The 25,339-nt window shown below is 49.6% G+C and overlaps 1 protein-coding gene across 2 annotated transcripts in view; it reads right to left on the bottom strand.

The window, feature by feature from the left end:
* Positions 1 to 219: 219 nt before the first annotated feature.
* The window catches only part of ccser2b (coiled-coil serine-rich protein 2b), a 38,975-nt gene continuing 13,855 nt past the window's right edge, over positions 220 to 25,339 (bottom strand). Inside the window, exons 4-12 of one of the 2 annotated variants that reach the window (XM_035533780.1) lie at positions 20,571 to 20,670; positions 19,525 to 19,636; positions 18,933 to 19,086; positions 14,978 to 15,058; positions 13,258 to 13,344; positions 8,675 to 8,776; positions 4,660 to 4,744; positions 3,285 to 3,324; positions 220 to 430 (exon numbers count right to left, since the gene is read on the bottom strand). In XM_035533780.1, the coding sequence (XP_035389673.1) occupies positions 304 to 430; positions 3,285 to 3,324; positions 4,660 to 4,744; positions 8,675 to 8,776; positions 13,258 to 13,344; positions 14,978 to 15,058; positions 18,933 to 19,086; positions 19,525 to 19,636; positions 20,571 to 20,670 (888 nt within the window). In that variant the 3' untranslated portion in view covers positions 220 to 303. The remainder of the gene's footprint in view (positions 431 to 3,284; positions 3,325 to 4,659; positions 4,745 to 8,674; positions 8,777 to 13,257; positions 13,345 to 14,977; positions 15,059 to 18,932; positions 19,087 to 19,524; positions 19,637 to 20,570; positions 20,671 to 25,339) is intronic. The other variant, XM_035533781.1, reaches the window with a different exon arrangement.

Here is a 25,339-nt window from a genome sequence, read left to right as displayed (position 1 = left end):
GGGCGCCCTGCGGGGTGGCCGTTCTCTGGGCGCAGATGAACGACCGCGACGGGTGAGGGTCGTCGGGTCGCGGCTTCCGCCCGCGCGGGCCGCGGACCGCGGCGCTGCGCAGGTCCCCGATTCGGAGGTGCGTGTGGAGCAGCAGGCGGAGCCCGTCCGGACCGGAGTCCCGCGTCGAGCTGGAGGCAGCGATAGCGGCGGTAGGCGCGGTGGCGGGCGCGACAGCGTTGGCGGGAACAGCAGACAGGACGACAGCGTTACTGACGGAGGAGGCAGGCAGGACCAGAGTACAGGGCTGGGGCCTCACGGAACCGTCACCAGGCTGGGCATCCACGCGGTCACTGGGGGCCCCGGTGGGGACCGGGCTTGACAGCGTTTCCAGCTCCTGGTGTCTGCTGGGAGACTCTGGGGCAAGCTGTAGTATCTGAGGCTGAAGGAGGAAAGGAATAACATTAATGTGGAGGCTTGACAAGTCAGCTCTGATACGCCTCCGAGAACACTACAAGCAGCAAGCGCCTGGGAAACTGCATTCACCTGATTAGCGAGTCACAGCATGGTTCTACAGCAGGACGTGTATCCCTCCTTCATTCTACTTTATTCAATTATAAGCAAACACAGCTGCAAGGCAATCTCCACTGCACATGCACACGATGGTGTGAGCGCGCGCTCAAGACCTGATCCAGTGCGCCCGACATTGTGCGCCGCTCCAAAATAAAGCCGGCGTGCCACGGTGCCAAATCTCGCTCGCGACTGATGTGTGCCGTCTGCAAAACCCGCGCCGGATCATCCCAGTGCCTGGCTGGTCCGACGCAGGAGCCACACACGGCCCGCCCCCTCACCTGCCTCGACTGGAATTATTCCGAATTAGTCGAGTTATTTCTGGCAGGAGCTTGTGGGTTTGCGCTGGGCCTTTGCGGAGGCCTGCCTTTGATGTGCACTCTGCCGTTTCGTTAGCGCGGCCACCCCTGTTGCTTTGAGGTCTGACCGAAGGGATAACACGGCAGAACTGGGATTAAACACCGCTGCCTTCGCCGGGAGGGCTTCGGATCGAAACAAAACACAGAACAGGTCTCGAAACACATAGCGCTCACTGGGGAGAGCCGCCCAATCCGTAACCATGGTGCAACTCTTTCCAACGTGGCCCGAAATGGATTACAAGCTGTGGTAATCTACAGATGGCGCTTTAAAACCAGATTTGGCAATGCCCTGTGGAAGCCAGCGGCTTGGAGCCGTGGTGGCACAGCAGGTCAGACAGAGCAGGCTGGACAAAGCTCGACGCGCCCCTCACCTGTGGGGCACAGTCGAGGGGCAAATCTCCTGGCCCACAGCTCCACCTATTGGTCACGGCTGGTAACAACAACCACTTACTTGCACCCTCGGTAAGAAACCCCAGCACCTTTTCATAATGCTGGCCACGTCAAACAATGCATCTCCCTCCCTGCCTGTCAATATTTGCCCCTGGCCTCTGGCTATGTCTTCAAAAATACATTCTTTGTTGTTGCTGGGTTGTTGTTGTTGTTTTTTCCCTCCTCACTCATGGATTCAACGAGAGAGAAAGAGAGAATAACTCCGGAAGAGGGAGAGGAGAGGAGAGGAGTCGAGGGGGCGGGGGGGGGGGGGGGGACCACGTTCCTCGGCCCAGGCCTCTGTGGCCGAAGCATGGCTCCTTCAGGGAAGCTTTTGTTCGGAGTGCACGCCGCAACCGGGAAGGGCGCTGGCCTCGAGCTGCTGCTTCATCAATAATTAGTGGCAGCTCGTCCGGGATTAGGAACCGACTGGCTGACAAAATGTAACATGCCGTTCTTGACGAGGAGGTAGGGAAAGACTGAAAGGGAGAGAGTGAGCGAGCCGGGGAAATCTACAGGTTACGCTAAGAAATGATTTGTTGAAATGACATGAAGAGTGACAGAGATCCGGAAGGACAGTGTGACAGAAAAAAGAGCTAAACAAACAAAGACAGACAGGAAGACCGAGAGGAAGGAGAGAGACAGGAAACAGTGGAGGCGGTGTGACAGAGACAACAGTATGATTGATAATCCACATAAAGTCCAAGAAGGGAGAGTTCGTGATATCCAAAAAGCCCTGGTAGGCATGCGCTCACAAGTGACATCACCCACTCAACCCTGCTCACCACCCACCCCCGATGCACGCTCTCCCCTGGCTGCGAGCTAATTTCGGTTTAATTCACTACCATCTAAATTGACTGCAAACACACATCCGAATAATGGCAATGCAGCCCCTCTGGCAATTTCCGCAAGTGTGCAACACTTTAAATAATAATTAGAATAACAATAAAAACACAGCAATCAAAGCCACTTCCTCTGAGCCATTGACGAGCCAGCCACGAGTGATTAAAGTCGATTTTAACATGAGTGGCGCGTCGTCTGCTCCCGTGCTGAAGAGGTGCCATCGCGCTGATGTCATCGCCATGACTACAGAGGCAATCAGGGGCGGGGTCAAGGGCCACACATGCTGCCAGGTCACACCACTGGACCACTTTGCGAACAACCTTTGTGGACCGGCAGCGTCTGGGTAAGTCTAAATTGGATGAGACACCTGTGACGTTTTCGGGACGTTTCTACCACGTGCTTATAAAAGCGCCTCCGCGATCTCGGTTTCCGGGATGACCACTTGGTCCATGGCAGCGGCTCTCTCGGAGAGCTCCTCTCTGTAGGGGACGGGGAGGTGATGTCGTTCCACGCTGCACTGTGATTGGTGCTGCCATATTGTCAGGTACGCTGATCTGTTTCAAGTACTCTGGCTCATTGCGTCCTATTTGCATTCGGCCATTTCACGCACGCGACACACCAGGGAGGCGGCGTTGCAAAATGAACAGCTTAACGACACAGCAAGCAAGTGCTGCCCTTGCCCCAGAATTTAACAAGAACCACTTTCAGTTCCTCAAAAGAAGAATCTAATTGCCTACTTATACATTAGACAAACGTTTGCATTGCCACCTGTTGCATTTGAAATCTATAAAACAGAGCAGGAACGAGGTGGTGGGATGGTAAAGGGGATAAGCAGGGTGGGAGAGGAGCAGTACAGGGAGAGACAGAACAGGAAGAAACTGGATGGAGGAGGGGAAGAATACAGTCCAGGGAGGTAAAGACACTCAAAACAGCTGGACAGTTACGGATGGACTGTCCATATGAAAAGGGGAGAGAGAGAGAGAGAGAGAGAGAGAGAGAGAGAGAGAGAGAGAGAGAGAGAGGTGGGGCAGGGGTAATGCGGTGAGCGTGAGGGTGAATCGGGATGTTTTAGAGAGAAGTCAGGCAGTACTGTACCACGCTGTATCTCTGATGTAGTGCACTAGCTCCTCCACTCCTGTGCCGCAGGAAGTTTGGGAGAGGCAGAGGGAAAGAAGGAGAGAAGAAAAGGAAGGAAGAAAGAATGGACCGTGGTCAGGGGACACGCTCACACGCACACGCGCACACGCACACTCGCCACCCACAAGCACAACACCCACGCGACTCTCTCTCATGCGGTTTGGTCACAAGCTCAGCATGTGCTCGCTGTGGTTCAGTGTCCTCCAGCTGCTATGTCAGTGCCTGAGGCTTCATGCATCGCATGCCAGGGTGCAAACAAAAACAAACGTGGGAAGAAAGAAACAAAAAAAGACATGGCCAGAGAGTGGGGCGGCGGCCAGAGGCGGGAGACCACCTCACCGCCACGCCACTCGTAAATGACTCATAGTCTAACATCACCTGAGCGCTCCAGCACCTAAGGTGTGTGGGTTCAAGGCCTCTCACACTGCCTCTGGGGCTTCAGGAAACGAGCAGCGCATGCGTTCGCGTCTTAAGTGCACACGTGCGGGCATGTGCAGGAGTGAGAGAAGCGCAATACTGCCCCCCCCACCCCGCGAGGCTGCGGGTGGTACTGCAACTCTGCCGGGCCGTCTCGTAGGCAGCACTGTGGAGAATTAGTGTGCGACCGTGCATCTCGCTCGCGCACGCTCGCACACAGAGTAAAAGGAATTAGAGCGTTTGCAACACCGCCGAGCGCTATCAGAGTCCCGCAGGCGTGCTTCCTCCCTTACGGAACCATACTGACTAAATCAGCCTGGGGCGCGGGAGCACGGTGGGCAGTTTTCGGTTCATTTTTCTAATGTATTATTTCATGAAACCTATTACATCTGCTCCTTCTGAAGCCACTTAAGACTGCTGGGAGAAGCGAGAGCAGGTGAATGTAGCTGGAGTCTGTTTGGTGGTGGTGTGTATCTGTTTTCTAACCGAATAAAGCATTAAAAGTTGTGTGACTGAGGAGATGAATTGGCACGTTATTGTCATTAGTTCCTGATTGCCCCGTTGCCCTGAGGTGTCCTGATCCAGCCGTGTGGAGGATCCTGGTTTGTTCCGTAGCGGGTGAACGGCACTGGTAACTGTCTATGGCTCGGAAAGAAAGAGGACAAAGACGAAAATAAAAATAAAACGCGTTGACAAGAAGGGGGTGAAATGACCGGGAGAGGACGGATAGCGGCGGAAGGGGGGGGGGGGAGCGACCGGACCAGCACAACGAAAAGACTGGAGGACGGAGGGATGGAGGGGAAAGGGGCGTGGCCAGGGTGGATGGGGGGGGTGACTACGTGCAGACGGAGGACGATCGCAGGCTGGCAGCACACGTGTTGGGCGGGGCGGTGGGCAGGGGCGTTAAAAGACTCACTCTGGTGGTGGTGGAAGGGTGCGCGCAGCTGCGGAGTCCCCTGCTGTAGACGCTGGGGAGAGAGGAAAGAAGAGAGGGGCGTGGCCTGCACAGAGAGAGAGAGAGAGAGAGAGAGAGACTGGACTCAAACACACACACACACACACACACACACACCCACCCACCCGCACACACGCACACAAACAAACAAACGCATGTAGCCACACACACTCACACGCACCCCCACACACAGGCGCATGTGCGCGCATGCCTACAGCTCTGTCTGGTCTGCTCAGTGTTCGGTTCGTGAGCTTGATTTGAGATGGAGGGCAGGTGTGTGAGTGCGTCAGTGCACTGCACCATCTCCCCGAGTCAGCTCAATTGCCGCGTGTTTATTAGTAAGAGCGTGCGTGTGTGACGTGCTGGCACTAATGTGGTTCCTAGAGGCTTTGTAAACCTCACACTCTCACAAACAGCATGGAAGACTCTTTTCTGTATGAACAGCCTTCTTTTACCCGCCCTGTCCGTGGCGGGTGTGTCCTCTCCTCTCCCCTCCTCTTATCCCTTCGCTAGAGATAAGTTGGGTGACCATCCTACTGACGTTTAACTCCAATGCTTACATTTGTGGTGGGAGCAGATTAGAGGCTTCATATTTATGTTTTTGTTGTTGTTTTTTTGCCTGCATATGTGGCCTGACTGATCTATGAAGTTCAACAACCTCTTTGTCTTCTTTTAGTTTTAGTGTGTTCTCAGATCTTCTCAGTGGTGGCAGCTGAGTAAGAGGTGGTGTGTGTGTGTCACCTCATATTCGCTTTGTTCAACAGTCAAACGGGAAGCTGAATCAACCGTTAACGTCCTTAAAGAGGTCCCTGAGGATGTCACTTTCACTAAACTATATCTAAGAATTTTTAACCATGAAGATTTTGAAGTAAAGATCCAGTTGGTCACGAACAAAAAAACATTTCAACGGCATTTGTGATCACCTTTGCTAAGGGTGGCAATAATTAGAATTCTGTATATGACAAACTTCAACGTGGCATTTAGCTTCCTCAAAAATCCGTTTTAAAGTGACTGATTTAGCTGAGGACATGAGGAAGAGCTACTTCACAATCAGCCAGTCATGTGCTGTGCCATCCATATGAAGGCCTTCTGAGGTGACCCAGGTGCAGATCCAGGACCATGTGGCTCTTAGGAGACGAGACCATGCCTGTTACTGACAGGGGTGCTTCTGCACTTCTCCCGTACAAACCATCAGGGTCTCTTACCCAGCACTTGTTTAAGATACAGCACCGACTCTGTGATACCCAACAGCAACGTCTCTGCACGGGTTGCTCGCCAAACGCATTGCTTAGTGCTAAAGTGGCTAACAAAGACTGAAGAGCAATGGGAATGAGCTAGCAACAGAATTTTCCGCGTTACTCTTCATTCAGTATAACCAACATGTTCTTTAAGCACAGGTTTCTGTCTTTACAGAGAGGGGAAATCCTAGCTGAAACTACAAATATGCCATCTACTGGACTACTTTAGCTTGAATATAAACCCAGATGACATCTAATTACAGTCTCCCTAATCCATGTCTCCTCGCACTGCCGTGGAGTTAAGGTCATTCCTGAGTGGATAAAAACAGCACTGAAGGGCAGAGATGGCACTCTACTGAAGTCTCCTCTGCTCGCTTGTCTAGACACTGGGCAGACCCCACGCAGTAGCTCACACACCAAAAGGCAGAGTTGGGTCTGGGCCGATTTCATTTTCTCTCCTTCAGCGTTTCAACCAGCCTCATAAAACACAGAGAGACAAAGGGAGATATGGGAGTGGTCATTACCTCGCTATCTTTGTGTGTGTGTGTGTGTGTGTGTGTGTGTGTGTGTGAGTATGTGCGTGTGTGTGTGTGTGTGTGTGTGTGTGTGTGTGTATGTCTCTTCCACAAGGCCTCTTTCTCTCTTATCTCCAAAACAGCCACAAAATCCAGAGTCCCCACTATTCGGTGAAAATGTCAGCTCCGTCACACGCTGCGGTTAGCCTTCAGAACGTGAAAATGTCAGCTCCGTCACATGCAGAGGATAGCCCTCGGAATGTGAACGTGTCAGCTCCGTCACACGTGGTGGTTAGCCCTCGGAGTGTGAAAGTGTCAGCTTCGTCACACATGGCGTTTAACCTTCAAAGCTTGAAAGTGTCAGCTCCGTCACCTGCAGTGGTTAGCGTTCCGAATGTAAACGTGTCAGCTCCATCGCACGCGGCAATTAGCCCTCAGAACGTGAGAGCGTCAGCTACTTCACGATGTTAGCGTTCAGAAGTGGCCAGCAGCCGTCACGAATGTGATGGAGGTGCACGCTTTGAATCCTGTCCATCCCTGAACAGCGCTACAGGACATTTGCAAATTCGATTAGAGTATCAGCCCCAGGCTTTCCCCACCCTGCCCAGGTGACTCTCCTTGCTTGTCCCAGCCTGCCGAGCAGCATGGCTTCCTCGTTCACAAAGTCCTGCCACGTCTTCCTGTCTCTCTTCATTTGCCTTGCTCTCTTCCGTCGGCTGCCCCCCTTCGTCTCTCTTCTACCGCCTCGTCTTCTCATTCTCTCTGTGCCTGCTTTTTTTCCTTCCCAAGATGCTCATCTCTGTACAAGCATATCACATCTCTCTTTCTCTCTCGCCCTCCTCCAGTTATTACCTTGAGTTCTCACTTCTCACGCATCTGATTAAATTATATTAGAATAAAGGGATATTAACATTTTTAAAAATCTGTTTCTCTCCTTCTCCCCATGAATCACTTTCTCTCTCCATTTCCCTCCCTCCTGTTATTACCTTGCTCAGGTGAGGCCAGTCAAAGGTTTATAAGTCCCCACCCCCAAGCCCTACCCATGTACCCACGATGCCTTTCCTCCCCAACCGGGAGATGAAGGTGAATATATGCCTGTGCCGAGGGCCAGCTGCTTGGCGGTGTGCCAGCCGCCCTGGCCGTGGGATTAAACACTGGGACTGCCCCTGCATGCTGTTCATTTTCCCCGCCCCTCAGACGCCGGGCACCGGCCGTCAGCATCGGCTATTGCCGGATGTATTTCACGCACGTTTCTCAATACGATCCCCAATGCTGCTGCTCCTTGCCTCACCGCCGGACTGATGGGGGAGAGAGAGAGATGATGGCCAACACAAAGCAATTTCCATGTTATTGCCGGGGGTAAGCCAAGAGAAGGTCTTTATCTGCCGCTTGCAAACAGCGCTGCATCACCTGCCAGTGGCGTGGGCCACTGTGGATCTCTGCAGACCCATGGTTGCACTTTACCAGCCTCTATCAGTTTATATCACACACGGCCAGCCTCTATCAGGTTCCACGTCTACGCAGGACGTCTGCACAGGAAGGCGTAGACCTCACCCAAACCCCACCCGCACAGGAAGGCGTAGACCTCACCCAAACCCCACCCGCACAGGAAGGCGTAGACCTCACCCAAACCCCACCCGCACAGGAAGGCAGGGACCTCACCCAAAGCCCACCCACACAGGAAGGCGTAGACCTCACCCAAAGCCCACCCACACAGGAAGGCAGGGACCTCACCCAAAGCCCACCCACACAGGAAGGCGTAGACCTCACCCAAACCCCACCCGCACAGGAAGGCAGGGACCTCACCCAAAGCCCACCCACACAGGAAGGCAGGGACCTCACCCAAAGCCCACCCACACAGGAAGGCGTAGACCTCACCCAAACCCCACCCACACAGGAAGACATAGACCTCACCCAAAACCCCGCCCACACAGGAAAACAAAGACCTCAGCTATGTTCCAATTTGTGTACTTGTGTTCGGTGTATTGATATACTAGCTAAATAATGCAATTAAGTACACCAGCAAGTTTACTTTCTATCAGTACTGAGCTACTCAGGAACATAAAATTTAAGTACATGCAGGAAACATGAATAGTGCATCCCTCAGCTTGTTTGCAATTAGTTTGCTAATATATAAATTTTACACAGGGAATGTAGGGTAGTAGAATGTAACATGTATACTCAGGGTGTATACTCGGGTGTTCTCTCGGGGTGTGTACTCACGGTCTGTACCCTCCATGGTGTCTGAGTGCCCTTGTCTTGATGCTCTTGTGTCTGGGGCTCCCCCTGTGGGCAGTGGCACTGGGTCACATCCATGGGGGTAGACTGTTCAAGGCGACAAATAATATACACATTAACATGTGTAAATACAGCATTTGGATAACTGGCATGCAATGTACCCCCCCCCCCCCCACCAGTTTCAAATCCACAGGCACATACATCACACCCTTTCCATATAGTCCCCATAACATTTCCAGAAAATGACATACTGCATCTGTGTGTGTGTGTGCGTGCGTGCCTGAACCATGTGGCCATTAAAGCCTTCCCCTACACAGACGTATGTGTACACACACAAAATAATGACTGTGTCTCTGTGTGTGTGTGTGTGTGTGTGTGTGTGTGTGCTGCTCTAATGGCTGCTGGCACTAGTCAGGATGCCCCAGAACACAAGCTTTTATTTCCCAAAGAAAACAGCAGCTCGAGAAGACAAATTAATCCTGTCCTAGCAGAGCAAAGAACACAACAGAGAGTGAACAGGGACTAAGAGACAGAGATGGAGAGAGGAAAGGTGAGGAAGGGAGAGAGCGTGTGTGTTTGTGCGCACGCGCGTGTGTGTCAGGCTCTCAATCAGCTTCCTCTTTACATTCTTTGGCATTTTTCATTAGCTGGAGCAGGACTACACAGAGACAACAAACAGCCTTGTCCTTCTTCTGAAAGAAACAGCCACCTCTCTAAAGCAGCTTGGTCAAACTCCACCACACACACTCACTCACACACTCACTCACACACAAAGCTTGTTCATTCGCCACTACACGTGCACGGCTTAGTCAAAGTCCACTACACACACACACACACACACACACACACACACACACACACACACACACACACACTAGAATCAATTCTTAATGTAGCTGTATCATTGCCCTCTGAAACTTGGAATGCATTTGTATATCTGAATAATCATTTGAAACAGATTACTGAAATAAGTTACTTATGAATATGCACATATTCACCACTCAGTAAACTGTCTTCCAAAGCCCATCTTAAAATAGGCTACCTCTAAAAGGTGCAGTTAAAGTCAATATAATGCATGTTTATTAATAAATTGTTTGTTACACATGGATTTATTGTTTCAGTCCCAATTTCTAAAATTACTAAACATGGCTTCGCCACATATATATGACTGCCTTTAGAAAGAATTGCATAATTATGCATGAATATGCAAATTTGAGAGCCCCCAACCTGGCTCTACTACTTGTTATGCTATTACCGATGGCTTACTCTTATAAAATGGCGAAAAGGAAATGTTGGGAAAGCCTAAACCTGTGAAAATATGATAATCTTAGACTGACAAAAACCCAAACATAATTCTTTATTTGATAAACAGCACCTCCCACTGCGCTAAGCGTTGCTCCCATAATATAAACATGTCACAACACACCATGATGAGAACAGTCACTAGTTTGCAGGAAAGAGCCTATAGGAAATGAAAGGTGGAAGTTCCACTTTGATTTCGTACACAGATTAAGCTGAGGCTGGCGACACATGCAGAGACGAGCGAGGTTTACTTAGCACAGATTCATTCACGTTAACCGTAATGCGGTCCTTATTCAGATATACTCTAGACAAAGACGCGCAGATGGAAAATATAGTAAAACAAAGTCAAAGAGACATCTTTACAACAATGACCAACAACACAAGAGCCATAAGTACAGGTAGATTAGGAAGAGGTTGGAGTTGAAAAGTCAGAAGTGGAATAACAGTAAAATGCAAAGTCTGCTGAACGTCAGTTGCAACTAAAAAGTAGCAGCATGAGCAATTTGTTCCAGCATATATGACAATCACAAATACAAGATGCTTTCCCAGCGGCACCCAAAACACCTGCTAAAGACAGCTATTAGCCCCTTCATTCCAAGTCCTTTCTAATTAAATCAAGAAAACGTGGTTTGAATAAAACTGTCATTTTCCAGACCCAGAGAAAGTGAAAGTGCGCCATCTGCACTATGGTAACAAATGCGGTCAGTATACCAACGCGTATATAATCACAGTTAGACCTCCAACATGCTTCTCAGACGGATAAGTGACATGATAAAAGTCATTACTGACAAGCTACGAGGAAGGAATTGTAAATTCTAGTTTGGATAGAGGGGAAAAAAAAAAAAGAAAATCTATCGCATTCCTGCGCAACATCCTCTGGAGTGTCGGCATAGCAGGTGTGTCTGACCTAATCTGTTCAATTCATCAACGAAAATCAGCAAAACAGAGTTTTATCTCCCTACAGAACACCAGCTGAGCTTTAAATAAAGGCGATGAAGCTTCAGTTTTTCCAAGTAATTATAAGTTGTTTATTGCACACCAGAAGAGGGTCTAATTTAGAAGGTGTGGGACTCATTAAAGCAGAATAACAGAGACTTAATCAATAAGGAGCTAGTGACAGCAGGATTTCATTTCTCCTGTTTATGTAATCCTGTAAAAATTTCCTCTCATGATTAGCCAAAGCAAAGGAAACAGGAGACACAGCAGTTCAGACAATAATGGCACTGCCCGAGCGAGAGAGAGAAAGGAAGGGAATCTTAGGTGTGCGAGTAGTCGTAGGACATAGTTTCCCCACAGGTGACACTCTGCAATATAAGACCTCCCGTCCCCTCAGCTCCGGGAAGCAGCAGCAGCCTCTTCTTGACTAATTAAATGTGTAGTTTTGGTAATGAGCCAATCTCTTTTAGAACGGTCAGTTAGGGTACAAACAAACTAGGGATGGGTCCAAATGTCTGAATATCAATACAGTCATGTTTTTTTTTTTTATAGTAAACATTTTTAATATAAGAAGTTTAGCTTATTTCAAATGTTCTATGTTCTTATAAGACCAATGTGATATGAATTAACTCATTCACATTTTCACAGTGTCCAACAGAGGGCAGAGCGGAGCCTGCATCTTACATATGAATCAAGTGAAGAAAAACTACAGACAACGTAGCACAGAAGGTAGGGGTGCTTAGTGCTTCTTCTGTGCTATTACACAAGAAAACTCAATGAAGTTCTGAATTGGATCTGGACTGTCTAAGCAGTAAAGTCACCAATGTCCAACCCCCACGGGGTCTAGACTACCACACCCTGGCCAACAACCCCACCAAATATCCTGCCCACGTTGTTATAGCACATGGCATCACAGAAATATGCCGGTTAGCACTAAAGCATTTTACTCTCTTGCTTATAAATCTGTACATCATTTTGTGAATTTATCACATTTGGTTTGAGCCAACTACCTCTTTACAAGCTCACTGTTTTCAAGCTAAAGAGAAGTTACGATGTGAATAGGCTTGTGTTAGCCGAGATGAAGTCACATATATCTGTTGAACTTAAAGATATTTGGCTGACCACTTAATGGAAACCCCAACAACCTAATATAGATATTTGTGGTCAGTAAGACGTTCAATGGCATGTTTTTGGACATCGCAAGCCATTATTGGATCAGTTTTATTCCATTAATATGAGCTGAATCCGACCAGTGAGGCAGGAGCAAACATTTCAACTTACATGCTATCGTCAGAGCTCAGCTTCACTGGTTGGATTCGGGTCATACTAAGTACATAAAATGTATCAAAACATCTGCTGGATTTTCCTGACCTTTTGGCAGTGTGTGGGCGACATTCTTTATTTTTGTGGACATTCTACTATTGGTTTCACACAACTACAGCAAATTTCTTTGTTTTTTAAAAACATTTTTCTTTGGATTGAGAGCAACTATACACCTTTTGTTTTTCAGTGAGACGCCATTAATTTAAATAAACTTTCAAAAAATGTTCAAATAATATCTTACAAATTAAAATATCACGTGATCAAAAAGCCATCCTTAAAACAAACAAACAATTAAAAAAAAAAACTCTTAAAAGTTAAATGAACTAGCCACTGGCATGGACTTGAAAAATTCTAAAACAAATTATGGATCCAAAAAAAGGAAAGGGGGCAGAACCTAGAATATCGAATCAAAAAGCCGATAAAACTAAATCTTCCATGTTCTGACGCATGGAGCGCGCCACCCGAGCTCCACCGAAAACCACGGGAACAGCAGGAGCTCAGGGGACGCCTGCCCGGCGGGATCAGCTCGGTGGGGCCAGATCCTTCCACAGCACTGCCGCCTTTTGATCGCATGCGCGTGTGCTTCCCCTCCTCCCAGTCTGGCAGCGCTCCGGCTCCGCGGGCTCCCCTCTGTGTGTCTGGTATGAGGAGGTTGGCCAAGCACTCGCGTCTGCTGCTCTGGGCTCGAGCGTCTCCTAATGGCTCCTCCTCGCCACGGCGTGCATGTGTGTGTATGCTGTGTTTCTTCGGTGACTTTAAGCAGCAACATCCAACGCACGAGCGCATATTACAACCACCAAAGGAGCCAAGGGAAATAAAAACATGAAAACATCCTGCACTTCGCGTAGTCGTTTAAACGGGGGACGAAAACACGCAATTAATCTCATCTTCAAATGAGGACTAGTTTTCTTTTGGTTCCTAGCTATGAAGTGTCTGGGGTTAAAGTAAACAAACAAAAGCTGTGGAAACTGAAGTTGGAAGGTCCTTTTCAGACGATACTGACTTACCATCTGCTGAGTGAGCTGAGTGATCAGTCGCTCTTTTCCCCTCAGCTCTTCTCTCAGGACCTGAACCTCTTTGAGGAGCTCCTCCACCTGGAACAGAACGAAGTGTGAGGATAACCCAACACACACACACAGGCACACACACCTGGAACAGCTCAAAGTCTACGGTTAACCCAACACACACACACACAAGCTGCAGCCCTATTTTTTAAGATTGGTTAGATTGATTGGGGTATATAGCCTAAAGTACCTGTGAAGGTTACTGCCCTTCACAATCCTTCAAATCTTAAAATCACTTTAAGAAGCAGGTCTTAAAGATCAGTGTAAAGCTTCAGGCCAAAGGTGAGCCATTTAAACCATTTTTAAAGACAGACTGGTGGATTCATGTCTGTTTAAACTATTTAAACCATGCCATTTACACCAAGACAGACAGGCGGATTCATGTCTGTTGAAACCTCTTTTCTGCGGAACCCTTTCTGCTTCTACATCCGAAGGCGAGTCACAGAAGTGCACTATACCAGCAGGGTCAAATCCCAGGTGCGCCATGCGCCCCCCGTGGCATAGAGTGGGTGTGTGCTGCAGTGGATGCTGGAGATGGACAGCATGGATGTGTCTCAGTGGCAGAGAAATGCGCGGAGATTCAGTCATACATGGTTGCATAGCAATAGCCTCTGTCGTCCTCGACTACAGGCAGCGTAGTAAAGTGTGCAGAGAGACATGAGAGAACTAGACACAGAGGGCTATCAGCGCGAAAGCAGAGGAGGTGATCAGCATTAAAATGCATGAACCTCAATCTCTCTCTCTCTCTCTCTCTCTCTCTCTCACACACACACACACACACACACACACACACACACACACACACACACACACACTGCTGTGGGGAGGGGTGAGAAGAGACAAGAGCATGCTGGTGGAAAACAGCATCAAAAAGACACCGCGAATGAGCGGAAACACGCAAGCGTCGAGCAACAGCCGAGCCACCGACGAACAAGCCCCCACACCAGTCGCCCCAACACAGCCGACAGGGCTTCCAGCGTGCAGGTCCAAACACTGGATCACTCGGGGGGGGGGGGGGGGGGGGGGGGGGGGGTGTCAGTACCAGCCCCGCAACACGCGTGCAAGTCTGCGTCCGCTCAGACAGCACCCCCCGGTGGACGGCTGAGGGTACTTCCACAGCCCAGGAGTTAAAGGTACAGGGCGTTCCATTTAAGCTCCGGCTGAGTGCCGTCATTCTCCGGCGCGAGCCATACGGACCGCAGCCAAGGAACCACTAGGGCCGAACAGGCGATAAGCAGGGCAGCCCTAACGACAAGTGTCTCACTAACTGGCGGGGGGGGGGATCAAATGAAAGTGAATTCACGTGGCGGTGGAGGGGTGCTGTCAGGGCTTTCAGATGCCCTAGCACTCCCAACGGGAAGGGGGCTTAATCATATTTTCCGACAGAGTTACAGTAAATGAATCGGTACTCTCCTGACACAGAGGTACGAAGGAGAGAAGCTTACGGAGAAAAGAGGTTTACATGGGTACAAAAGCCACCAAGTCTGACACGTTTTAAAATCACAAGGGGAAAGTGGTCTATTTTGAGGTGTTTTTTTTTTTTTTTTTTTTTTTTTACTTTATCCATACAGCTTTGTTTGGCATATGGACGCTCAGCTGAGATGCTTATTTAAACGGTAAATCAGAGAGATGTCGTTTTCCCTTTTATACACTTCAGGCTTACTTGCTGATGGCAGCTTGTGTCTTCAGAAGACGGACTGGCGGTAGATTCTCCGACGTCGTCTCCGCAGTCGTCCTGCTCCATCTACAAAGTCATGGGCAAACGCACAGAGCAGCTCAGCCTGTTTAATTCTGCACAATGGCCCACCCTTGGGAAAGTCCTCTTTCTGCTAAGCTGCAACCCTGACTTCCCATTGTAAGTCACAATAACACTCACTCTGGGCTGTAATGGAACCAAAATGCCTTCTCCTGCCCGTGTTTAGAGAACAATAAGGAGACTAAATAAGAAAATGGAAATTAATGGTGCGTGGAACGCCACAAAACTGCTGGCTTAATTATGACATGCAAATAAAGGATAGACTCTTCACCAGTGGAGGTGCTCCCTGTCTAACGATGGAATTAATCTGGGCCGGAGAGCAGAACGTCAACGGGCGCCTGCCGCGCTGAGGAGAGTGCGCACGCCCACGCATAACTGATCCCCTATCAGCCTTCAAGTCCTCTTGACGTCTCGAGCCCTAATCATATCCATCATGATGCGCATTAACAAACTGACCCGAGAGCTGGTGATGGAGGAAACCTGGATGCTGGTGTGGAATGCATATGAGGTAATTGAGATAGCCCCACCACCCACCCCCACCAACACCACCTCCACCACCACCACCGCAGGTGAAAGGAACGGACCATCTGTCTCACAGACGGAATACTGCACAATGCCTTAAAGGTGTTGTTCGAGATTCCGACCTGACGGCTGGCATACGGTCCGCACAGAGAGCCCGTGCTTGGGGCTGCTGAATGAAACATACATCGGGGGCATCAGAGAGACAGCCTCAGAAGCCAGGATGAGCCCGCACGCTGGGCGGGGTGGGCCGAGCACTTTCACTAAAGCTAATCCGCTGACCCGCGCTCCTTTCTCTTCTTCTGTAAATGCCACGCCTTACATATATCTCCATCAGCTTTTGATAAAAAGCACTACCCTTTTAGAGACTGGTGGGGGGGGGGGTGCAGACAAGCTATGTGGACCACTGTGTCTTTCATATAACTGTCAGAAAACTACAGATCATTTTCCAGCAAGCTTCCTCAGCCATGGCCTAAAAAGAAGCGGGAGGGTGTGGAGCCGATCAATCTAGGGCCGATCTAGACGAAGTCTTAAACGCATAATGCAAGATCTCGGCATCACGCTAAAAGCTAGTTTTGAACATCTCAAATGGCAGGCAGTAGGGAGAAGCCTGAGTGGTTCTTTGCCGTGTGGATTGGTGAGAGCACCCACTCAATGATGAGGGGCAGACCAGCAGAACAGGACAGACCGCCTGTGCTTCCAGCCGACTGATCTCTCCGTCCTTCTATTTCTCTTTCGATCATCCTTTTATCCCGTTTGAGTCCCCACCAACACTCCCTCCGAACCCCTCAGGAAAGTCAAGAATCAAACCGGAATGCTGCTCCAACTTCTGCCAGCATTTTAAGTACCAGGACAGTCACAAGTCCACCCCTAGAACCGAAGCTGATCCAACATCAGCTAGTGTCCGAGGGACAGTGAGCGTCTCGGGGCGTGTTCATCACAGCAGAACCAAAATTACCTCTGCTTCCAAATAACAATCCTTCTAAATCTATCGCATCTGTTCTGAATGAGACCGGCTCGCTATGTTTCCATCTATTTCTCGCAGCATTTCCGTTTAAAAGGAGGTTACGTGAATGACGCCGCTTCTATCAGGAAAGCGCCTGGCTCTACTCCTATGTCTACCAAAAGCTTTCTTGACACCACATATTAAACCATACAGAAAACAAGGCAGCAGTAACCCAAATAGATGTCTTGGTAATTACACTCTTCTGAAACCTTGGTGAAGTCACGCATCAAGCCTATAACTTCTGTCATTGCCACAGACAAACTAGCATGTAGCCTTTGTGCACCACTATCAAAAGGCCCTGGGTATGTAAGGAAACTAGTAGCTTCAGACACCGATATTGACATTTCCCCCCCACAAAAGGCCACAACAATGCAGGATGACACTTTATTGTGTAGCTTGTTTGAAAATTGTCCCTCTGATTGCAGTGCATACAGCTCCATTCATCCCGCGTGGGGAGTCAATGTCATTTGCGCCGCGCTGAAAAGCAGTGACGGCTCTGAACGCCATGGCGGGAGTGAGACTTCTACAGGGCCTCATGAATCCTAAAAAGCCACATTATGCTCGGAAAGCATGTATGAAAGAGGCAAACCGACAAGTCCCATTGACAGCGCAGGACAAGTCAATTTCGGCTGCAAAATAAATGCGCATACAATGAATGGCAAAGTGGAGAAAAAGAAATGCAACAGCATTTCAGGGTAGTTTGGGTGGGGCGGAGGGGAGGTTGTTTGACTCCGAAGTCCGAGTGACAAGAATGTCTAACAAACAACTGGCAAGTGAAACTTCATGTAGCCTTATCTTCATTTTGCCGTGTTAATTCCAAGAAGATTAAAAGGTCAAATACATAATTGAAGTGTTTGGACTGCAGAAGATCCATCGTAGGACTGCCTGAGGGAGAACAGTGTATTAGACATAAAACCTTGAAAAATAGATCCCAGTCGTTAAATCTTCTCTTTCTTCTATGAATGTGTGGTTTTAATCATGTAGTGCAGTCTGAAATTTCAAGGAGGGGATTGATTTCTCCTGAGGAGCCCTTCACTGAAGTCTCAAATTTCTCCTGAAAGCATAGTTACTGTTTATTGTTACCAGTCAGTTCATCCATTTGACAATTATTCCGATTGTACAAACAACCTATTCCACTACATGCCTGCAAGGTGTTCATCATCTCCTTAGAGGCGCATCTCACCTCTCTCTCTCTCTCTCTCTCTCTCTCTCTCTCTCTCTCTCTCTCTCTCTCTCTCTCTCTCTCTCTCTCTCTCTCTCTCTCTCTCTCTCTCTCTCTCTCTCTCTCTCTCTCTCTCTCTCTCTATTCCAGTGGTCAAAGTTTCTGCAAACTTTCACTCAGAGGCACTGAGCCCTTGTCAAACAGAGACAGCATGAACCAACATGCCCTGCTAATGAGGGTTACGCTCCGACCCACAGGACGCAGCAAGCGGACACGCCATTCCTGCCCAGGCAGGCCGGCCTCGTCTGGCACGGCGCAGGGGCGCCGTGGCAACAAAGGCAACACGTGCATGGAGCCGATCGATGGCGGGCCGTGCGCGGCGGGCGTGTTTAACATGGGTTAACGAAAGCTCGGCTCCTTCCCTGCCGCTATAAAGAGCGTTTCGGGGAGAAACCTATAATCACGGAGGCCGGCGAAGACGGCGGGATGAGGATCGGCAAAAATCGATGAGAGAGCAGGACTGCTGACAGAACAGGCTGGTACGTATTAGTCACACACAGTGGCCAAGCAACCGCACATCGTCAGCAGAGGAGAAAACGGAATCGCACAGCCAACCTGACTGAAATCACAGATGGGCCGGCGTCCATATTGACATCCAGTAATATCTGTGATCAAACATGGCAGACGTGCCCCTGTAACTTGCTCATCAACTGTAAGAAAAAAAACCCAAAAATAAAAGCTGATACATAATATGGCCACACACTCATTAGTTGCGCCACTGGAGCATCTTGGAACGAAGGGCATTTAGTAGATTTGAGCAGAACACTACAGCTTAGCCTTCTGTTTTTCTGCTTTATTTCCATAGCTAGATGTTTCCTTTTGTTGTACCTTCATTCCAATAATGTGTGTTAAAGGAGCTCTATGAAAAGACACACTTGTATACACTATATAAGCCTTGACAGACTATATACTACTTAGTCGTTGTTAACTTCCAATTGCTGGAGCAGGAACTAAACTACAGGCTAAGACACAGAATACAGGGGGCAGGGGAGAGTTAGCTCAGGGTGGGTGGGTTCATGTGTGTGTGTGTGTGTGTGTGTGTGTGTGTGTGTGTGTGTGTGTGTGTGTGTCTGCGTGCGTGCGTGCGTGCGTGTGTGTGCGTGCGTGTGTGAGACCTGCAGCAGTCTTCTCAGCTGAAGCAGCTGTTCTTTGACGCATGAGCAGTCCTGGGTCATGTGTTTCAGGATCAGCTCGTCGAGAGGCGCCTGTCCTGAGTCTCGCCTCCCCAGATACACGTGCCCGTCGTCAACCGAGCACCAGACGCCTCCTCTGTGGAACAGACAGATGGGAGAGAAAGGGAAGGGGGAGCGTGGAGGAGGAGAAGAGTCCGCGGCCACAGACGTTCGGCAACGTCTGACGTTCGGAATAAACGTCGTGGCCAAGCGACCTCGGGGTCGCGCTCGGGGTCGTCTCCTGGCTCAAGTTCGCTTAGGCTGCGTTGCTCTTTACAAACAAGGGCATTCAATCGCAGAGGGGGGAGATGGGATCGATGTAATCCTAATGTGACAGACCCATGACGCGCTGGGCAGTGACCGTGCATGATCCGAGGGCCAGTGGGCGGGGGTGGGGGGTGGTAAAGAGAGATGTGTGCTTGGACGTTACAGGTTACAGACATCGCGCCACACCAGCTAACCGGCAGCCGCGTTTTTACCAGCTGGAGCGGAGCATCTGGGATAAAAGTGCACGGCAACAAGCTCCGCGGCTCACCTGTTGTCGTCGTGGAGCTTGTCCTGCCTCCCCCACCACTGCTGCTGTCTCCTCCACGACCCCGGCCAGTAATCCCCCTCGGAGCGCTCGTAGTGGCACATTCCGTCAACATCTGCAACAGCCACACGGACACAGCAGACCGAACTATTGAATCAAGAGGGGGGTAAATAAAAGACGATGCACGCCGCATGGCTAAGGACCAACGGCACTCGCGCACAGGCGTTCCTCGGTACAAATACGGCCTGACCGTTGTTCTGTCCAGCTGGAGAACTTAGAAACAAACTAGAGAACATGGCTAAATCAGATAGCAGAGACTCTGCCTTAGCAGTCCTCGTGAGATTTTCAAAAGTAAAGCTCGCTCGCTCGCTCCACTCACACACACACACACACACACACACACACACACACACACACAGAGCCAGAGCGTGGCTTTATGGATATGATTTCATCTTCAGCAAAACCGAACTGCCTCTCAGGTATGGTAAGATCTCAGGCGAGGAAAGTCAAAGCACTCCCGTTTTGTCCACCTGAGAGAAAACGGTCAAAAAACAAGAATCACGTAAACCAAGCCCACATCACCAGCCCCCTCTCAGCCATCCCTGTAAACATTCCACTTTGTGGAGCTCGAACGCAGACAAGCCGGTGTCTCCGCCGGCCTCGTTGACACAGCGAACAACAAGCGCGGCTCCTTGCGACTCGCGAGGGGGGTGTTCGGGGGGGGGGGGTTCTTTCTTGTAGCTGACCTGACCTGCAAACACAAACTCTGAGAGAAGATGCTGAGATGGCATCTTTTATTCAGTGGAGGTAGCAGACCCGCCGAGTACGTGTTCCAACAAGTATGCCGTGAGATGTTTAAAAAAAAACCTCCAGAGCTGTACGATGACCTGTAGGGTCTTGAGAGTGGAGTCTAATCTCACTTAATGATTGGACACACTTGAGATAAGCAGCTTTCAAGCAGCCACTGGAAAATATAACGACCCGTCCGGTGAAGCCGGCAAACACGTCGAGACGGCACAGCTGAGGCTCGCCGAGCCGTTAACACTCACCGCTGTGAAAGGAGACGTCTTCGGGCAAGTCCACGTCGAGCATGAGGTCGTCCTCCTCCAGGTGGCCTGACTCCAAGTTGTCTAGGTTGTTGAGAATGTCCTTGGGGACGTGAACAAAAGGTGCGACAAAAAAGGAGAGGGAAAGAGTGAAAAGAGAGAGGGATGAATGAGAGAGAAACAAAAGAGCGATACAGTTTCGGTGCCGAATGATCACGGACCTCAGATGGGCAGAGGGTCAGTGCACTTTATTTCCCTACGTTTCACAATGCAGAGAGCGTCTTTTAGCGAAAAAAAGCCCTTGAAAACAACAAACAGCGTTATTGGCAGAACTAGCCGGTAAGCAGAAGTGCAAAGCAGCTTTATCGATACTGAGGCCATCTCGTTTTGTTACGAGACGAGAGACCCACGCCATTCAGTGCCCCTGAATGGCTTGAGATAAGTGTGCTTGGAGATCCTGGGTACAATCGATACTCTCAGGCGACGAGCGACGGCACCGATGCTCGACGCTCAGGCGCCTTATCTGGACCTGGCGGCACGGGCCATGGGTTGGAGTGGGGGGGGGGGACCCTCGAGCGCAGGACGTTTGCCCCGTATTCCCCCCCCACCCGATACTTGATAGGCCAGCCGTTATCTGTGTGGGCCGGTCCCATGTCCGTGTTCCGCTCCATCGTCTGCAGCGGCACGCGGGAGCTTAGTCCCAGTCCGGGAGATCTGGGAAATGACTTTTCCCCCATGAGCAGCTCCACTCGTCGGCGCAGGAATATCGAGGGTGCGGGAGGCTTTACTGTGGGGCAGGTATGAGCATGGAGGAACAGTGGCTTTAGAAGAATCAGGGTCTGCGATGGGGCACTAAACCGGTTTGACTGACGTGGAGTTCAAAGTGGAAGGCTAGCCTGACAAAACAATCGGGTCGCACGCTGAAGGCCGAGGAACCGCGCGTCTGTATTTGGCGTGGCCAAAAGGCATGGGCCACCGTCAAACTTCGACTGCTTTAAGGGGAAGAGAAGAGTCCTACAGGGCTGTCAGTAATGATAGGGAGGCAAAGCAGTCTCAACTGTGGAAGCCAAGAATCAAAAATGAATAGATGGAGAGATGCAGAGAGAGAGACTAACCTTCTGCGCGTTGAACTCAAACCGCCTTCTCCAGTTTTGGTCATTACAAATGCAGTTGTGTGTACGAATGCAGTTGCGCGCGTGTTTTTTTCTGTTCGCGAGGTGGCCTTGTTACGAGCCGTCGCTCGATGCGCCGCGTTTTTTTAATCCCGTTCCAGGCTGTGTTTTTGTGCCAACTTCACAAACCCTCCTCTCAGCCACTCGTGTGCCGCTTCAACGCGCTTTCTGTTCAATTTCACACAACAATGCCGTGGTTTTTTTTTTTCCTCAATGGGGTCCTTCGTGCGGCGTAGTTCCCGTCTCCTCTGTTCACGGCCCCGCGCTCCCGTGCGGTTCCGCTGCCCCCCCGCTCGCTCCGGGGTGACTCGCACGTCGATGGTGATTTGAATGCATGCGTGTGCACACATGTACGACGCATCCGAGGCGCCCCGAATGCCTGCCGACCTCCGCCGGCACAAAGCAGGAGATCGATGGACACGCTGTCGGAACAACTTATGGAAAGAGGGAGAGACGCGCCGGAGCATTCGGACCAGGGAAGATCACTATGCCCCAGCAAGGTTACGGGCGGCAGGAGAAGTTCTCAGTATGCCCCTGTGACCTTATAGCTTAATAAAACCTCTGCGGTTCGCCATTAGTCATCTGGCAGGAAGGGGTAAAAAAAAAAAAAAGTAAAAACAAAACAACGCAAAAATAAAATAAAAAAAAAACGACCCATGATGATGTATTAGCGGGGTGAAATTCAGAGAGGCTGTTCAGCGCTGTGGCGGGCAGGATGCCTGGACGCGCCCAGTAGGCAACAGTAACGGCAGCGGGCTGCCCTGGGGATGCCGGAGATCGGGCGTGAGTGACACACCCTGCTCGCATATTATCTGCTCTAACAGCCGAGGTGATTGGTCAGATCTGAAGGAGCGAGAGAGAAAGAGAGAGACAGGGAAAGAGAAAGAAAAGAGAGGGGTGAGGAAGAGGAAGAGAGAGCAAGAGGAAGAGCTGAATCAACGTGTAGTGCCCAAGCGCTAACTAGCCCTCTGCAGCCCTCGCTTTTCTCACCGTGGAGCAACAGTGCCCACTAGTGGCGTGTTGCGTCATGTCCACTCACTGCAAGGGGACCGGTATTGTGGGCTCTCTGATCTGCAGGTCCTCTCCAATGCTCAATTCTTCCACCCATGAATTAAATTGGGTGTCCGCCGCACGCAAGCATCAGACGGTTGAGCAGGGTCGTCTTTTAAGATCCTGAAACAAACCTACTCACACCCTGGTTACTCTTCAGTTTTAGCCTGAAAAAAAAGCAAGCTTTTGTCCCATTCACCCCTTCAACGCAAGACTAGATATAACATATTTAATATTGATTAGTGCTACCCTGTGGAAATCCATGCTGAATTATTCCAGTGTAGTTACTTTTTTCCAACTGAATGTATTATGCTGAACAGTGATCATCTTGGCCATTTAAACAAAACTCTAAATCGGTCCAATCATCTACGGGGGACAGAAGGTCAGTCAGGGTCGAAGGGGCGGAGTTTACACCTGAAACCACTGCGGCACACATGGCTAGGACAATGATTCTGCAAACTTACATACGGACGAGACCAGCACTTTGCAGAGGGAATGATGCAGCGGGTGTGTGTGTGTGTGTGTGTGTGTGTGTGTGTGTGTGTGTGTGTGCGCGCAATCAGATCCCCTCTAAGATGTCCCCTACAGATGACCACAGCACTGAGCTCCATTCCTTTGTCTACAAGGGGATCTGAACTCTGCAGGGAGGCAGAAAGCTCAACGTAGACCCAATTGAAAAGGTCGGGCTCCTGAACAGCTCTGGAGGAGCAGGACCCTGGTAGGAGCATCAACTGTGGCCCAGGGCCGATAGGTGTTCCCGGGCAGGGGTGGCAGAGGTGTGTTGTTTCTCGCTTTAATACCTGGCCTGGTACGGATCGACATGGGAGAGACCGCATGATAACATTGTGGTGGGGGGAGAGAGAGAGAGAGAGAGAGAGAGAGAGAGAGAGAGAGAGAGAGAGAGAGAGAGAGAGAGAGAAGGAAGGAAAGACAGAGGGATGGAGAGGAAGATGCAAGGGGCAGAGAGAGAGAGAGAGAGAGAGGGAAAGATTGATTCATCTAATCCTTTTGTGCCGATAACAGGCGTTGGTCTGAAAGTGTGAGGGAGACATTTAAGCTGTTGCTAAAACACAGCATAAACTCTTAAAGGACGCACAGGTCATAGTGAGCGCCCAGAGCACGCACAACATGGCAGCAGCTGAAAATTCTAAATTAAACATGGGGGCTGTCCATAGTTCTTGCCAGGTTAACATGTACACACGTACATAGCACCTGAAACCTCTTAAATGTCAGCTATAATTGTGCAAGTTGAAATGATCACATTGATGCATTTACAGTTCAGCACATACCACAAATAATTCCATAACATTACCAGGGAATTGATCAGGAATGAAATATCGGTATGGTGATTTATCGTGGGGCAGTGGGAGTATGGGGTAAACACATGTAATTGTTATGTAATTTCATAATTAAAGTCACTATTAATTCCAAAACATAGTGCAACACACACACACACACACACACACACACACACACACACACACACGGGGGAAAGGCCCATATCCTAAACCTATACGCGGGTGACGCTGCATTTTGGTTGCGGCTTGGGAACTCTATGCAATAACAGCGGGCGGCCACAAGAGGGTGCTCGCACACCAATTATTCGCAGACCCAAGGAGCAGCAGCACTTAAATGCAAAAGGATTTCACCAGAACCTGCTTATAACGTGAAATAAAGAAAACAATTATACTGTCATGAGTTACGTCGGAACGGAAGCTTCTCTACATGAGGGCACTCACCGTCCCACCAACAGATTTCAGGTCAGGTCATTTGGATTAGCAGCGTGTCATTGTCATCAAGGATTTCCCCCTTGATAATAAAATGCACATCATTGTTGGGATTCCATTGCTTGTTTTTTGACCCTAACGAGAGATTTAGGGGTTTATCAGAATTCCACCGTAGGTAAGCATATTATGTCAGTCCAGGGTCTGAACTACAGAGATATGAAATACACTTAATAGGCTGAATAAGAAGAACAATATAAATATAAATGCCTTTTAAGAGATTAAATATTTAAAACAATTCAAGATACAATATATCTATACACATAAAATATATGCGTGGGCTACATGTTAAATATACATTTCTAAACTCATCACTCAAAAAAGAGGGTTAGGTTGAGATTGATTTTAATCTCGTGCTTTCATCTGTGGAAGGAGATAAACCCGACTTTGGTAGACTTTGGAGTCCTGTGGTCACGACTGCACCGTCATTCCTTCAATTAATTCCCACAGGTCTGCTTCCTGACAGGGCATGTTACGAGCATTCTGATTGGCTGTTGTGGCAGGTAAAGGGAATAGACCACCAGAAACAACCAATCGGAGCCCTAATGGATAGGCATCATTTCACAGGGCACGGTCAGTGGCACAACTCCAACAGCAGAGGGGTCTGCGTGTCAGCACAAAGTGTTCGGCTGCTAAGCTCTGCGCATTAAAACTGAATCACGCTACGTTTACATTTACAGGGGCTGCCAGATTGCTCAGAAAGACTTCCAAAAGTGCTCTGCTTGGAAAGTTCACATAGTAACTTCATCAGAGACAGGAGCCAGTA

Source organism: Electrophorus electricus, chromosome 14 (assembly GCF_013358815.1).
Source record: "Electrophorus electricus isolate fEleEle1 chromosome 14, fEleEle1.pri, whole genome shotgun sequence".
Taxonomy (NCBI): domain Eukaryota; kingdom Metazoa; phylum Chordata; class Actinopteri; order Gymnotiformes; family Gymnotidae; genus Electrophorus; species Electrophorus electricus.
Note: the sequence above shows the minus strand (reverse complement) of the source record. Positions and strands in the feature narration are given on the sequence as shown.